The following is a 15942-nucleotide window of genomic DNA, read 5'->3' as shown; positions in this document are numbered from 1 at the left end:
GTAGGCAATTAACAACTACTTGTTGACTATCAAATAACTATTTGTTGAATTACTTTTAACACATCTCTACAGCCTCAAACACTCCTCTTTCTAGAAAAGAAAAGTAAGTGGTCACAGCCTACCACAAAGATTCCAGGCACTAGAGAATTTAGATAATTCACCACCACTTGCTACCATCACCTCAAGACCAACTTTCCCCCAACCTCGAGTGTCTTCCAGTCCATACATACTCCAGCCTCTTCCCAATCTGTTCTCCACTCTAACCACTTTTTGAAGAGTAATCTTCAAAAAGTAAAAATGATAATGTCATCCCACTGCTTAAAACTTTCAGTGTCTTCTCATCAGCTTCAGTAATAAGACCAACATCTTTAACACAGCCCACAAAACCTTGCCTACCCAGCTCCCCACCTAACCAACCTCACACTCTCTTTCCCCTGGTGGCTCACTACACTCTAAAGCACTCGGGTCTAGAAGTTGTTCAGAATCATTCTGCTTTCACTCACCTCTGGGCCTGTACACATGACGTTCCTGTTCCTCTGGTAGGGATATTGCTTTTCCTTCCCTCCAAGTTTCCTGGATAATATACATTCACTTCTTCAGATCTCCGTCCTAACATTACCTCTTTGATGCACCAGGCTAGGCGGGAGCACCTCACATGCACTCTCATGTCAACATGTTCCCCACATAAAATGCATTTGATTAGTGAGGGAGGCAGAGATCATGTCTTGTCCTAAGGGCAGAGATTGTACCTGGATTCGCAAAATACACTTAGGCACCTAACAGGCAGTAAAAGATTGCTGAATAACCGAATAGGTGACAAATTCGTACGTTCTGTCATACAATGAAGTGCGTTACATATAACTACACGTATTTCATTTTACTGGGCATTGCTACAGTCCCAACCTGAGAATACATAAACATTTGGCAGTTCTCTTTAGGGTCTTTAGGGTCTCTGATTATTCTGGAAGAATGGGCGTATCACAGTTTGTCTCCCCTCTAGTCAAAGTAAAGTCTGAACATTATTAATGGAATATTAATTTTCATAAAACATGGAGCTGAAAAAGAAAAAAGGTTTCTTAACCTTTTTGAAAGAGAAATGGTTTGAAAGAGAAATAGATTAATTCAAAGCTTTTTTCATGGGACGCATAAAATATATAACAGAAGAGGTAAAATGCCAGAGTAGCAGCTAAAACAAAAGGCATATCCTCCATTTCCTTGTCTTTTTTTTCCTACTTTAGTTGGGTTATTTTTATTTTTTTTAAGACATAAATACGTTAGTACAGAAAAGGAAGGTATGTACCATAGACCGTATCAATAGATTTCTTCAAATCTAATTTGGAACATACTTGAATTAGAAATAAATGATTACTAGGGGGGAGGGTATAGCTCACTGGTAGAGCACATGCTTAGCATGCACGAGGTCCTGGGTTCAATCCCCAGAACCTTCTTTAAATAAATAAACAAACCTAATTACCTCCCCCCATGAAAAAAAATGATTACTATAATCATTTTTAAACTAGTCCTTCATACTGCTTCATAAAAATGATATAATTTGAACAATTTCCTATTAATCAAATAAATGTATTTAAACAAATTACTTAACTTTTGGCATGGGTGAAATCTGAAGAAAACACATATATGAAACCTTGAACTATTTCAAAATTAGTGCTAAAACGTGAAATATACAGAGCAATAATAAGACTAGAATATAAGAAATTATCCAAAATAATTAACACAATATGTGCTGTGCTAAGAGAATTCCTACACAAGCAACTTTAAATTTCATGAGGTATTACACAAGTTTTCAGTCAGACATGCCTACTTCACCCACTACACATAGTGCTATACAATATTTAAAATTCAGACTCCCATTATTACCACAAAAGGAAGGCATCAAGTCTACTAAACCCATCATCCACACCAAAGGTTCTCAAAGTGTGGTCTGCAGACCGCTGAGGGTCCCTAACACCATTTCAGGAGGTTCACAAGGTCAAAACTACTTTCATAATACAAATAATGTCTTTTGCCTTCTCTTCTGGGTCTCCTTAACCCTAAGATGCCATTAAACATTCTGTGTGAGAAAATGAAAACAATCTGTAAAGTAATTCTGCTGCATCCTAAGTACGATAGGAAAAAGCACCCGTATAATTTATTTGCAAGCTGAATAAGCCACTTTTCCATGGAATTTCAAAATAAACGACTTAAAAACAACTTGGTACTTCAAAAAACAACTGACAAACTATGGTTAATCAGACTGGATATCTGGCAGATATCTTTCTTAAAATAAACAGAGTAAGCCTACCATTTCAAGGAAAGTAACTGGAGATACTTGGTGCCAATAGTAAAATTTGAGCTTTTAAGTAAAAATCAGAATATTGGAAACCTTTCATCCATTTACATGAGCTTGGGAGCTTTACAATACTTACAGACTCATCTGATAAAATCTGAAGTGATATGAATGAATGTGTTTTTTTATATCATATAATGAAATGTGTCAACATTCAGAAAATCCATTTAATTAAATGAACAAATATTTTCCAAAAGACCCAGGCATAGATTTTTAATGTACTGGAGCATAAAATGCTCACTGATAAGGTTTCAGAGTCTACACTGCGATCAATCTTTAAGAACTACTATCTGCCAAGTTTTGATACAGTATCAAAGAAAATTATTCATAGTTCCATGCACAGGCTATTAAAATATTCCTCCGTCTCCAACTACATAACCATATGAAGTCAGATTTCCTCATATACTTCAAAATAAAATATCACAACAGGTTGAATGCAGATGTAGATATGAGAATTTAGCTATGTTCTAGCTGGTCACTGAAGAGAGATGCAGTGATATAAAACAATACATTCTTCTCATTAAACTTTTTTTGTTTTGGAAAACCTTGGATATTTTTCAGAAAATTAGTATTTACATTATTAATGTTAAAACCCATTACATGTTATTTTTAATGAATTCATAAATGTTTTAAACTTCTCTATTTTAATTTTTGATACAGTAAGTGTTGAAAGATATAACCTACCTAATGAAAGGTTCTCTGGGGTCCTTCATACATTTAAGAGTTTAAAGGAGTCCTGAGACCATAAGTTTCAGTACTGCTGATCTATACTATAAAGGGATAAAGACAAAGATGTTCCAATGTAACACAATCTCACTTTTACTTTTTCTGTTTGGCAAGACTTTGAAAAATTGACTTTATTAGAAAGATTTTAAGAATATTTAAGAGGAATCATGTTCATAACAATTTGAATGAAAAACCATTTCCTGAACAACCTATTTATTCAGTGTCTTGATACCTTAATTACGACAAAGTAAACATTTCAACATAGTTGCTAACAAAATAGAGAATAAGTAAAGCAGAGATTTTTTTTAAAGAGGAAACTGAAGAACTCAGAAACAAACTAATGGAAAGCGTCAGAATTGGATGGCTATAAGTCAAAAACAAACTCTACTAAAAGCCATCAGAACTGTAACCTTGGACATAATCTAGCTCAAACTCATCGTTTTATAGAAGACAAGAGAGTTAAAAACTGGTTAAAATACAACTAATTCATAATAGAATGAGGACCACAACTAAGCTTCCAGACTCCCTGTAAGGTTCATGTAAACTTCTGAGAGCTTATGTGCCAGGCATCGGGCAGGCACTGCTGATATAGGAATAAATAACACAAACATCGTCCTGCTTTCTTGGAGATGAGCATCAAGTGTCAAACAGATCTACTGAGTGCCACAGAGGAAACATACAGGATTCTATGAGAGCATTTAACAGGGTATAAATTGACCTGGTGGGCAAGGGGTGAGGTCTCTAAGGAAGTAACCTTATTACTACCATCTACCAACATCCTCATCACTCCCCTTCTTCACTGAGGACTCTGACATCTTAGCTCATTCGCTAACACATCACTATTCCGATCATTATTCTCAGTGATGGCAACATTCACTCAGATAATCCACCCAGAACTCTTGCCTCTCAGTCACTTGACCTCCTGAACCAAACAATTTTTTCTCCCATTTTTTTTCTTCATCACCATCAAGAACTCCCATGGTCATCACTAGTAATTACACCATTTCCAAAAATTTAGATTTCAAAAATACCACATTCTAAACACCCAACTTCCATCTCTGCAGTTTACTTACTCTAGTAACTCGATTCCAACCATCCTTAGATTTCACAGGACTTCCCACTCATTAATCCTCCCAGTTTTTCACTATCCGTGTCGCAACTAAGATGTGCTGCAAGTATAAAATACACTTCAGATTCCAAAGACTTAGTATGTAAAAAAGAATGTAAAATATCTCACTAACAAACTATGTTGATTACCTATCGAAATAATTATATGTTGGATACACTCGGTTAAATAAAACGTTACTAGAGTTAATTTCAACCTGTTTCCTCATACTTTTTTTAATGTGGCTATTACAAACATTTTACATTAGATACACGGCTCACTTTTTTTTGTGGTGGGGGGAGGTAATTAGGTTTACTTAATTATTTATTCTTAGAGGAAGTACTGGGGATTGAACCCAGGACCTCATACATGCTAAGCATGCACTCTACGACTTGAGCTATACCCTCCCCCCCACACTATATTTCTATTAGACAGTGCTAATCTATTGTGTGATGACTCCTCAACATTGATCTCTGAATTCTGACTCTTCCCTAAATTCCAGAATGACTGTCTGGCCCATCTATTTCGTTGTCTAATCTGACATGGACTTGACATCCACAATGGTCCTCTCCATTTCCTCACCCAGGTGCTACCATCCACTAACACAGTGAGGAAAACAAGCTAAGCTAGGAGCCATCCTTAGATTCCCCTTTGCCTCACATCCCATATCCAATCCACGAGTTAAGTCTTGCTCAGCTTTGCCTTAAAAAATAAATATCTGACCTCTCCCCTCAATTCCTCACATTGTACAAGCAGTTCTCATTCCCTGCCTGGACCACTACAATACCTCCTGCTGCTAATTCTGCTCGTCTTCCCTTCAACATGTTTGCCACTCAGTAGCCTGAATGATATTTTTTTTAATATCAATCAAGTACTCTAATGATCACCCCATTACACTGGGAATAAAATCCAACCACTTTTCAAGGCCTACGAGGCCCTACATGCTCTGACCCCTGACAACCTCTCTGACCTCTCCCCTACCAGTCTCCCTCTCACTAACTGCCCTTAGGAAGATTTTCCCCACGTCAGAGCCTCTGCTCTTGCCTTTTCCTTAGATCTTCACATGGAATATGCCCTATCTACCCTCCCGGTCTCGAGTCAAATGTCACCTCCACAGAGCTGCACTTCCTAACTTCCCCAGCTAAAGAAGTCCTCCTTCCCAACCCCAGTTTTCTGTGTCCTGTCACCCTATTTAATTTTCTAAGCAGCACTTCTCCCTATGTGAAAGTCTTTTTTTTTTTTTTTTTGGTGTTTATTATCTGTCACCTCCTCTCAATAATGAAAACCTCCTAAAGGTACAGACTTTGCCCTACTCACTGCTGTATCTGTGGTACCAGGGTAGTACCTGACACCTAAGAGGTACTCAGGATTTTGATCAAATAAAAAATCAACGAATACAGGAATTTTTACACCTGAACTACAAGACCTGATACATGGGTAATATTCAGACCAAGAGGAACAAGTTTTCTAGTCAGAGAACAACATCTGCCAAAGAAGAAAATAACTGAAATTTCAAAAACTGAAATGCCAGTATGATGGTAAGACGAGGGCAGTGGGATGAATGCAGCAGGACTAGAAAGACAGGAGCTGTCCCACACACGGACCCCCCAGGCCCACCGTGGGGCTGCATGTGTATGAGGACTCACTGAAGAACTTTCATGCAGGGGAGTGACGTGACCAGATTTCTGTTTTGAGAGTGCCACTCAAGCCACAGTGTGGATGATGGGGATGCGATCAGAGGGGCATACGTGCTGACAGCAGGAAGACAGTCAGACTCTATAGGAGATGTCTAAGCTTTACGCTGGGGTAGTAGAGTGGCGAAGGACTAGACAGACTGAAGAGCTATTTAAGAAGAATCAGCAGGGCCTGCTACCAATGAAGCAGTAGCAGTGGCTGAGGAGGGAGGTACCAGGGAAGAAGAAGAGAGAAGCCAAGAATGATGCCCAGGTTTCCAGCGAAGCAGTAGAAGAGGCTGGGGAAAGGTGATATGTTCAGTTTCTAGCCTCTCAAGTCTGAGGTACCTGTGACTCAAACAAGCAGATACATGGATCTAAACTTCAGTAGAAGAGAGATCATTCCAATGGAAATAATTAAGAACAGTCCGAGGTGGTAGGTGTAGAAGGTGTAGAAAGGAGCTCATACAAAGCCACCTTAATAAGGTAAAGTAACAGGAAAAGTAGGAAAGAATGTCCTCACAGAAGCCAAAGAATTAGCTTTTCAAAAAAAAGAGGGACCAGTCAATTGTGTGAAGTGATGCTGAGAAAATAAGCAAGACGAGAACTAAACAGTGCTAGAGAGGCTTGAGATGTTTCGATGCTGACTGCAGAAATTCAGTAAAGAGAGAAGGCATAAAGATATAAAAAGTATAAGGCTTCTGAAAATGCACGAGAGGATGCGACCCAGAGCAAAGATAAGGACTAACCTCAGCTAGGAGGGAGGACACCTCTCCTCCACGACAAGGAAGAAGCAGAACAGGATGGACAAGGACACCAGCAGGCTCGGAAATGTAGTGGTAAGAAAGTGTATGTCTCATAGAACGAGGTCTATTTTCTCTATGAAACAAAAGATGAGAAAGGAAAGAGATTTTAAAAGAGAAAATTTTAAACAGTTTATAATGTAAACTGACATGGAAAACATAGTGGGATTGCTGGGTTATACAGAGGGCTCACTTTTGATTGGTAACCATGATGTTTAAATGGCACTAATCAACCCTTACCACTACACCACCTTCTTAAAATAAGCAGTTTGTTACTATAAGTCTTAGGTTGCCGATACCTGAACTAAGAAGTATCTTTTCCCATGTGATGCATTACACACATCTCTGGTGTTTAAGTAGAGGACATTAATTCCCCATGGCCCTAATAAAAAGGGTTCTCACAAAGTGTCACACTTGCCTTTCAAGAAAATGGAAAATAAAATTTACCAAATCCAATTTAATCACAGTGTGTAGAAATTGCTAATAGGAATTAAATATAAAGTGAGGAAATAATTAACTTAAAGGTAAACTAAAGTTTTTCAATAACATACTTTTTCATTAACATAGTATTTTTTATTCCCTTAAAGTTTCAAGTGAATAAAAAATAAAATGTTGCTCCAATCAAAAGCAGTTGAGAATACCCAACTGCACATCTTGCATACCATGCTATATTTAAGCTCTGAATAATATAATTCACATCTGATTTACTAATTGGAAAATCTCATAGAAGTGTTAGAATTTTTCTAATTTTTAAATATACAATGACTGAAATACTTTCTGAGTGTCAACAATATGAGTTTACCAGTTGTATAGTAGAAAGTTTACATATATTTTTTAAAGGCTGTATATGTGAGTGACATTACAAGGGACTTGTCCGGTGTACACTGTATTTCTAAAAAGTTTAAAATTTGTGCAATTACCACATTTGGTATTACTTTGGTAATCAAGGGGAAAATTAAGCTCACATATAAAGTGGAAAATTAGGCTCCAAGTTGTAAGTTCTCTCAATTCACACCAAAATTCTGAGTACATGTTCATGCCCGGAGTTCCCTTTTCACACTGCAGTACAATGGTAGGAATTCAAAATTATCTCCATGCAAACTTAGGTAATTACATATTTCACAACAAAATACCATTACAAACCACTCCTAGATGTACATATGTAAAAGAACTGAAAATAGGCAATATTGTATATGAATATTTGTAGCAGTACTAGTCACAACAGACAAAAGGTAGAAACAATCCAAATGTCCATCAGTAGATGAATGAAAAAACAGAATGTGGTATAATATAGAGCATTATTCAGCCATAAAAAGGAATGCAGTCCTGATACATATAACAAAGTGAATGAACCTTGAAAATATTATGCTTAACGTAAGTAAAAGAGACACAAAAGACCACATATTGTATAATCCTGAGGTGGGAAGCCCCATGAAAAAGACCAGCAGGACCCCCAGGCAGAGCCACTACTCTCTTGCCGGCACCATCTGATTCCCTGGCCCGGTGGCATTATCTCGCTTTTTAAACTCTGAAATGGCTCACTTTCAGGAAAGCGAAACTTATCCCTAAGATTCTATTGGTTCCCTGAGCTAACTCCTGATTGGCCCATTTGTAATGCTTCATTGGCATGGAGCTCACTCCTAATTGGTCCATTTCCCTCACTCCCTGATTGGTTCATTTCCCTCACTCCTGACTGGCCTATTTCTACAACGCTTGTTCCTAATTAGTCATTTTTGTTTATACCTTATTTGCATACGATGTTACAAAATGTTGCAAAGTCTAGACTGGTAGACTACAAAAGGCTGTGTAAACTACAGACGGGGTCCAGAGCTTGGAGTGTTAACTTCTCTGGGCCCACTGGCGTAATAACCCTGAGTTCTCCAACCCTCTGAGTGCTGCTTGGTCTCTCACCCTGTTCCAGGTTGCTATCACAACGGAGCTGTAACATTGAGCTGTAACACACTTTGCTGCAACAATCCCATTCATATGAAACATACAGAATAGATAAATTTGTAGAGACAGAAAGCAAACTAGTAGATGCCAGATACTGGGAGGTTGGGATGGGGATGAACTACTTTAACAGGTATGGGCTTTCCTGAGGAATGATGAAAATGTTTTAGAAGACTTCAGAGTGGTTGGTGGTTGCATGACACCATGAACATATAAAATACCACTGAACTGTACATTTTTTAATGGTTGGTTTTATATTATATGAATTACAGCTCCATTTTAAAAACTCCATTATAAAGCAACAATATAGCTATATTACAATCAGCCTCTGGCAGGAATTACTAACAAAATTAGCTGTAAATTTAAAATATATTAACTATTTTAAAGCTTTCTACTCATTTTGTCATAAATAAATTATACTAACATTCATTATCTTTTTTCCCCAGAACAAAGTTGTGCAATGGATTTAATAAGCCTTTTATCTTTTAGCGATACGTACTAAAATATTTATGGATGAAATGGTATGTCAAAGATGGACTTTACAATAATGGCAAAGAGATATGAGAGGAATACAGATGAAAGGAGACTGGCCATGAGCTGATGAATGTGAAAGCTGGGTGATGAGCACATGAGGGTTCATTATACTATTCTTTCTATTTCTGAGTATGTTTAAAAGTTTCCATAATGAATTTTTAATTACCATGGTAAAAATCAAGAAAATAAGACTTTCAGTTTCCTTTTACTTTAAGCTATAGTTGAGATGGCACTGACAATATTCTTTAGTTGACATAAATCACAACTTCACAAACATTTGCTGAACTTGCTAAGCACACATGCCTATCAAAATCAGAATCTATTTGATAACAAATACACATTACCTTTCTTTCCTTAGAATGCTTTGTTTTGCTTTCAGATTTTTTTTCCACAAATACTAGTTCACTACCAAATATTTCTCAAAAAAATTCATTTTGTAAGTGAAGAAAATTAGTAAATTAGTTAATTGTACCTACTTAGTAATACTAAAAAACTTCAAGATTCCTTTCTAAGGAATTCATGTTTGCTGTTAAAATGATCAGGTCAGCGATTTCCTTTAAAAACAAAATCCAGTAATTGCCATCTTCCAAGTGTCTTATCTTTACAATACTGTTCTTTAAAAAAAAAAAAAAACCTTATTTTTTAGCATGGTGTCTTATTATACAAATATTAAGGTTTAAAAAATTTGTAGTCCCAGGGTTTGACTGTTTCTTCTAAAATCAAACCGCAACTTCAATAAAAATTACAATCAACACAGAAAGACAACAGAAAAACTATATAGCTTCTCCCAAATTTAAGCTTTTTAAATACTCCAAAATTAGCTTTTAACTATCACTTTTCCCTTACTTTCCCTAAAAGGACCAACACTATTTTCATCAAATTATATCTACATAATCTCCTCTAGTTTGACTCAACCTCTTGCCGCAATATTAGCACTCTTCTCTGGCCCTTATTGTCTGCTAACTCACAAATGTCTGATTCCTAAGGCATAATTTAACCTAAGATAAATAGGGTTATCCTAAATGGCCACAGACCCGACCCAAATTGCCCAAATACCTCTTTTCTACTACAAAGAGTATTAGTATTCTTCAGCTACTAAAAGTAGCTGGAGAAAACAGAAGCACACAAGAGGAATCAGGAAAGCATTCTTATCCTAAGGGATTATTTCCACAATTTACAAAAAAAAAAAAAAAAAAACAAACCTCTCCGAGAGACACAAATATGTTAAAACTGAGGATCTAAACAGATCAGGACTAGATCACAGTACCACACGTAAAGTTCTTACTAGTATTAAAGCTACAAAAGGAAAAAAAGAGAGATGCCTTTTTAATGCAAACCTTCAAATGGTATACAGTCCTAAAGAATATTCAGTAGTCCTGAGTGCATTAGTTAAGAACTGATAAAAAATTTCCATCCTTATGAATGGACTTTCATTAAGACTTAATATGCAAGGTCAGATCCTGCCTGCCTGACAGCAGCATTAATGTTTAATTAATGTTATGGCATGGTCTAGGTCAATTAAACAATTAACTGAGGATCTTTCATAAAATTATCTAAAACCCTATTTTGTTTTGCTTTGCTTATTGAGATATAATTGACATAGAACACTACATTAGTTTCAGGTGTACAATATGATTCACCACATTAAGTCTAGTTAACATCCATCACCACACAAATTTGCAATTTTTTTTTTTTCTGTGGTGAGAATTTTAAGATCTACTCTCTTTACACTTACACAATACAGTATTATTAACTATAGTCACCATGTTGTACATTACTAAAACTCTTTAATTCATTTAGATTTCCAACCTATATCTAATTTTGCTAGCCACTGTTTTCAAACTTCCAAGTGCAACTCTAAGATTTTTTCCACTTCCAATCCGTCCTAATCTCCACAATCATTTTGACTGTCTCCACCAGAACATAGTTTGTATGGAAATCAGAACTACCTACCCAAAATATTTCAAGACACTTTTCATTTTGTTAACTTATACTAAGTCTTCTACAAATTTTCTTATCACAATTGCAAAGCTAATGAAGAACAGGAAAAAAGAGGGAAGGATGCACAGGAAAGGAAAAGGATCCACTGGAACTCAGTGAAAAACTAGCCTATGATTCCTGTAATTCAATACTTCAAATGCCAAAGCTACCAATCTTTCAGTGATCCAGGCAAGTCCCCAAATAACAAACACACCTGTTCTGGCATTACAACTTGGAACTTAGAAGAAACAATAGTAAAAGAGTTGGTAGGTTCCCAGACATGACCCACAAGAGTCTGTTTATTTCGTAACATTTCTGAACTAGTCTGCGTTCTAGACTCATTCGTGTCTGGAGACAAGTGTTCAGGAGAAATCCTGACTGCCAACTCCTAACAGTATCATCAAACAAAATTCACTTAACTTTTTCGACTCCTAATTTCCTCGTCTGTAAGAGAAGTCAGCCTATCACAGAGAGTGTCTGCAAGGATTAAAGATAATACAAATCAACCAGCACAGACTGTTCTCAGCACAGAGTAGGTACTCAAAAAACAGAAGCAATTATATTCCTCTTCCCTTCCCTATTACCCTCTTCATACATTCTTTTTATCCTCTGTGCTGCAATAAGCACCCCATTCAGTAGTCATTAAAAGGAAGTCAGGATATAGAATCAGAAAATCTGGATTTGATTCCAAGCACTCTCTCACACAAGACATGGGACTTTAGGCTAGATAGTCAATGTCTCTGAGCCTCAGACTGCTTATCTGGAAAGAAAAAAGAGAGAGAGGAAGAGAGGAAAGAAAGAAAAAGGAAAGAAAGAAAAGAAAGAGGAAGGAAGGAAGAAAGAAAAGAAAGAAAATCATAGAATTATAATAACATTAAAGTTTATAAACTGTACAGTACCAAAAACGTTAGCTTTTACCTACTCCAAAGTACTTTCCCCTCAAAAATTACCTGCCTTCCAAGATCACGTGGGTATAATGAGCAAATGACCATAAATAGACTGCGTGGGTGGAGGGACGCAGCTAAACTAAGCAGCTCACTGATGATGGGCCTTCATCCTCCCAGACTTCGCTTGTTAACCCAAATAAAGCTCTTGTTGGGGGAATTCCAGGCAGAAAAATTAAATTAAGAAGTTAAGCTGTATTGACACAACACTGTAAACTGACTACACCTCAATTAAAAAAAAAAAAAAGTTAAGCTATAAGAAAGATTTTTCTGTCCTTACCCAATGTAGCAATGTGCATGCTGAGAGACGTTTCTTAAGCAGTTTCTACTCCATTTCACTTAGATCTCCTTCCTATTCCCCAAAATAGTTTCCATGATAAAGGCAATATGGACCCTAAGGTAGAGCCAAGAGAACTGGCCAGATAAATAAATGTGTTCAAGTTGAAGACTGATCATCCATGACATCCACCAGAAAAATTCAAACTAAAGATGGAAAAAGGCAGATTTTTCTTTATGTCTATATAAATGTCTATATAAAAAACTTTTAATTTTGAGTATTATTTTCCCAGAATTTCAAAAACCCTATCCTTTTTAAGATAGTGGACTCTTTTGAGAAGTCTCTCTTGCTATTAATAATACAATTTAATAATGAAAGTCAACAGGACCAAAAGAGCTAATAAAGTGCTCAAGAACTCAATGGCACCACAGCCAAAAGAACCTGCCGGCTAAACTCCTTACCTGAACTGTCGCTCCGAATTGTAGGAAAGGAACAAAATGAAAAGAATTCTCAAGATTAAAACACTCAGGCAATAATTTAACTCACCTTGGGTATAAAAAATTCTCAAAACACAACCATATATGCTTTCCCCAACAGAAGGTATGTTTACACAGGGTGTTGGCTATTACCCATCTGATCACAGAAGGGAGAGAGAGAGATCTCAAAATGGGTATTTCTGATACTGTTTGTTCCCTCTTCACAGCACCACAGCACATCACGAAGTCAGCTAACACTACATCAACTTCTACAAAGTCCTCATCATCTTCTGAGCCTATATGAGCCTGACTCTGTCCAAGTCTCTTGGGAAGGCAGCTAGCGGCCGGCTTCATGCAGCCCACAGTTTAAAAGCTACTAAGATATACACTGCCGTGTGTGAATTTCATCTTTCCCCTCCACCCCCAGTAAGACCTGAATATCTCACTGGTGTCAAGTTTAGGACCATCAAAAAAAAAAAAAAACTTGGGGCACCATGGTTACAGGACTACATGAGAAATAGCATGATTTATTTAATTAGGGATATAATGAACTTAAAAAGTGCTTCAAAGTTACATGATGGTGCCAAGAGGGGAAAATAAAAGAGGTCAGAGGAAGGAAAAAAAAAACAAAACTTTACAGCCCACAACTATCTGAAAAAGAAATAGTCAACAGACAGGTTAAAACACGTTTGCATTTGCCAACGCGTAGCAGTTACCACACCATATACTTGTCAGATTTCCCAACACGCAAAACAAAAAGAAGCCACCCGTTTTGAAGTACTCATCCGCTGACTTCTACTAAAAAATGACCTTCCTGTGCTCTCCCTCTGATTTTCAAAATCTTTAAAAACCTTCAGCAAATTGAGATTCACCTCAATTTTAAGGCTTTTCAAATGAAGTTGAATAAAATTTGTATACTTTTTAATATCGATAAACTACAAGGTAACTTTTCTATCTGAAAACTATATCCACAATTCTACTAGATTTTAGAGCATTTTTAAAGAGCTAAATATAAAGTTTGCAAAAAATCAAGTAATACAGTAGACACGGCAGGCATTCAACAAGTTTATCAGTGGAATTCCTAAACTAAAAGCTTGAAAAAATTTGAGATAAATTCCTAGTAGTGCTACTGAAGATACAATGTTACTAATATGGAAATTGAGAAATATTCAAAATATTCTGCAGTTATCTCCTTCTAAAAATAGAGGAAAAGTATTTGCCAAAACAGAAACGATTGGTTCTTAAAAATGATAATCACATGGGATGCATTTCTATAAATATTTGAGTTTTGAGTTGCAATAACCCTAACCTTTCAAAGCACATTTTGGTCATGTCTTACCATTAACAAGCGAATTTCTGGTGCCATTACACTGATACAAAGGACTCTGCTACTTTTATTTGCTTCTACTGCAAACTGTTCGTTTACGCTGTTACAGATCTACAAACCAAACTATCACAACATAATTCACTTTTAATCATTAATATAAAAGCAAACAACCAACAATCTGTCAAGATAAGGTCCCAAGAAGTTTCTAATAAATCTACAGTAACATTTTACGTTACGGTTCTTAGCTAAGCTAAATCTGTTCCGTAATTTACTGGGATTCATTCTATCCATGTACTTAGGTTGGAGAGAAACCTCAAAAAAAAAAAAAAAAAGGCAAGCAACCGGCGATTACACCATTCTATTTTAAGTTACTTAGGAAGCCAGCAGTTCAAGAACTTTTGGGGAAGAGAGAGTATTTAAGCCATTTTTCCAAGTAGTTAAGAATAATCTGTGTTTTATACTAACGATCGCCCTAACAGCCTCTAGAATATATCACGGTGGGGCGGAACTGAAAATGATGAGAAGGGGGAAAAACCCGACTTGAAAACGGACAGGCAGGCAGATTTACAAACCTTCAATTAAAGGCATTTTGAGATTAACTTCTCTTCGACGGCATCCCTCGCTCCCCACCCGCTTCCTCCTCTCCTCGGGGAGGTCTGTGTAATGTGACTCATGACCAATTTTTTAAAAAATAAATAAATAAAAGACACACCCTCTGGGCTGAACTGACATAATCACCCCCACCCCACCCTCCCCCGACACACACCCCGCTTTTCCTCTCCCTCCTGCCGCTCCTCCCTGAGCCTCGACCTGGCTCTCCCCCTGGCTCTCCGGGTCCGAGACCCCTCGGCCGGCCGGGTGGCGGCGCGGCGGCCGCGGGGGCTCCAGGACGGAAGCCCGGTGAGTGGAGGGCAGTCGGAGGGCCGGGGCCGAGCCCGCGGGGAGGCGGACGGCAGGGGGGCGCCGGGCTGCGGCGGCCGCGGGCTCCGGGCCCCCTCGCCTATTTTCTCTCTCGGTTTCTAGGGTTTGAACCACCACAGCCACTTCCTGTATCGCAGCCCTACTCCCGGAGCCCAGCCACTTGCTCTCTCCCCGGCTGGGGTTGGGGCTGTGATTGGGGTTGGGGCTGGGCTGGGTTGGGGTTGGGGTTGGGGCTGCCGCTGAGGTTCGAGCAGGTCCCCACCCCGCCCGGCGGGCTGGTACTCGGGCGGCCGGCGGCGGGTCCTCGGCCCGGCCGGCCGGCCGGCCGGCGCGCGCGCGCCCCTCACCTGTATGTAGTTGTTTTCACAGTAGTCCGCCACCCGGGTCAGGTTCTGGTAACTCTCTATCAGCGCCCTCTTGCCAGACGGGATCTCCTCCTCTAGTAACATCTGCAGCTCTGCCATTTTCCACCCCTCCGCATCGCTTCCTCTCGCGTTAAAGAGACGGAGGCAGCAAGGTCCGCGGAGGCTCCTGAGCACCTCACAGCCCGGATACAAACCGCCTGCCCGCCCTCCCGCCTGGTATTGTGGGACGGCACCTCCTCTTCTTCCTCCTCGCTCTCTCCACTCGCCTCCACCCACTTCGCGCAGCCGCCTTACCCTCCTTCTCTCGCGAGCCTTGCCGACTTTCCCTCCCCCCTTCCCGCGATCATGGGATTTTTTTTTTTTTTCCCTTTGGCGTGGCCTTCTGTGAATTGTAGTTTCTCACAGGCTTAGCGGCCCCATGAAAGGCGCATGCGTCCAGGGAGCCTTCGCAAAAGAATGGGAACGGGTGTAATTAAAGGAGTCGGAAGGAGGGTGGTGGTTTAAGTCCCGAGTT

The 15942-nt window shown here is 38.7% G+C and overlaps 1 protein-coding gene across 12 annotated transcripts in view; it reads right to left on the bottom strand.

The window, feature by feature from the left end:
• Positions 1-15693, bottom strand: part of ABI1 (abl interactor 1) — a 101144-nt gene extending 85451 nt beyond the window's left edge. For 10 of the 12 annotated variants that reach the window (XM_032473718.1, XM_032473719.1, XM_032473710.1 and 7 more), the window contains exon 1: positions 15411-15661. In XM_032473718.1, coding sequence (XP_032329609.1) covers positions 15411-15527 — 117 coding nt within the window. In that variant the 5' untranslated portion in view covers positions 15528-15661. Of the gene's footprint in view, positions 1-15410 lie in introns of all 12 variants that reach the window. The other 2 variants (XM_032473715.1, XM_032473717.1) reach the window with 1 other exon arrangement.
• Positions 15694-15942: the final 249 nt, after the last annotated feature.

Source organism: Camelus ferus, chromosome 35 (assembly GCF_009834535.1).
Source record: "Camelus ferus isolate YT-003-E chromosome 35, BCGSAC_Cfer_1.0, whole genome shotgun sequence".
NCBI lineage: Eukaryota > Metazoa > Chordata > Mammalia > Artiodactyla > Camelidae > Camelus > Camelus ferus.
The sequence above is the reverse complement of the archived record's forward strand: the minus strand, read 5'-3'. Positions and strand labels throughout refer to the sequence as shown.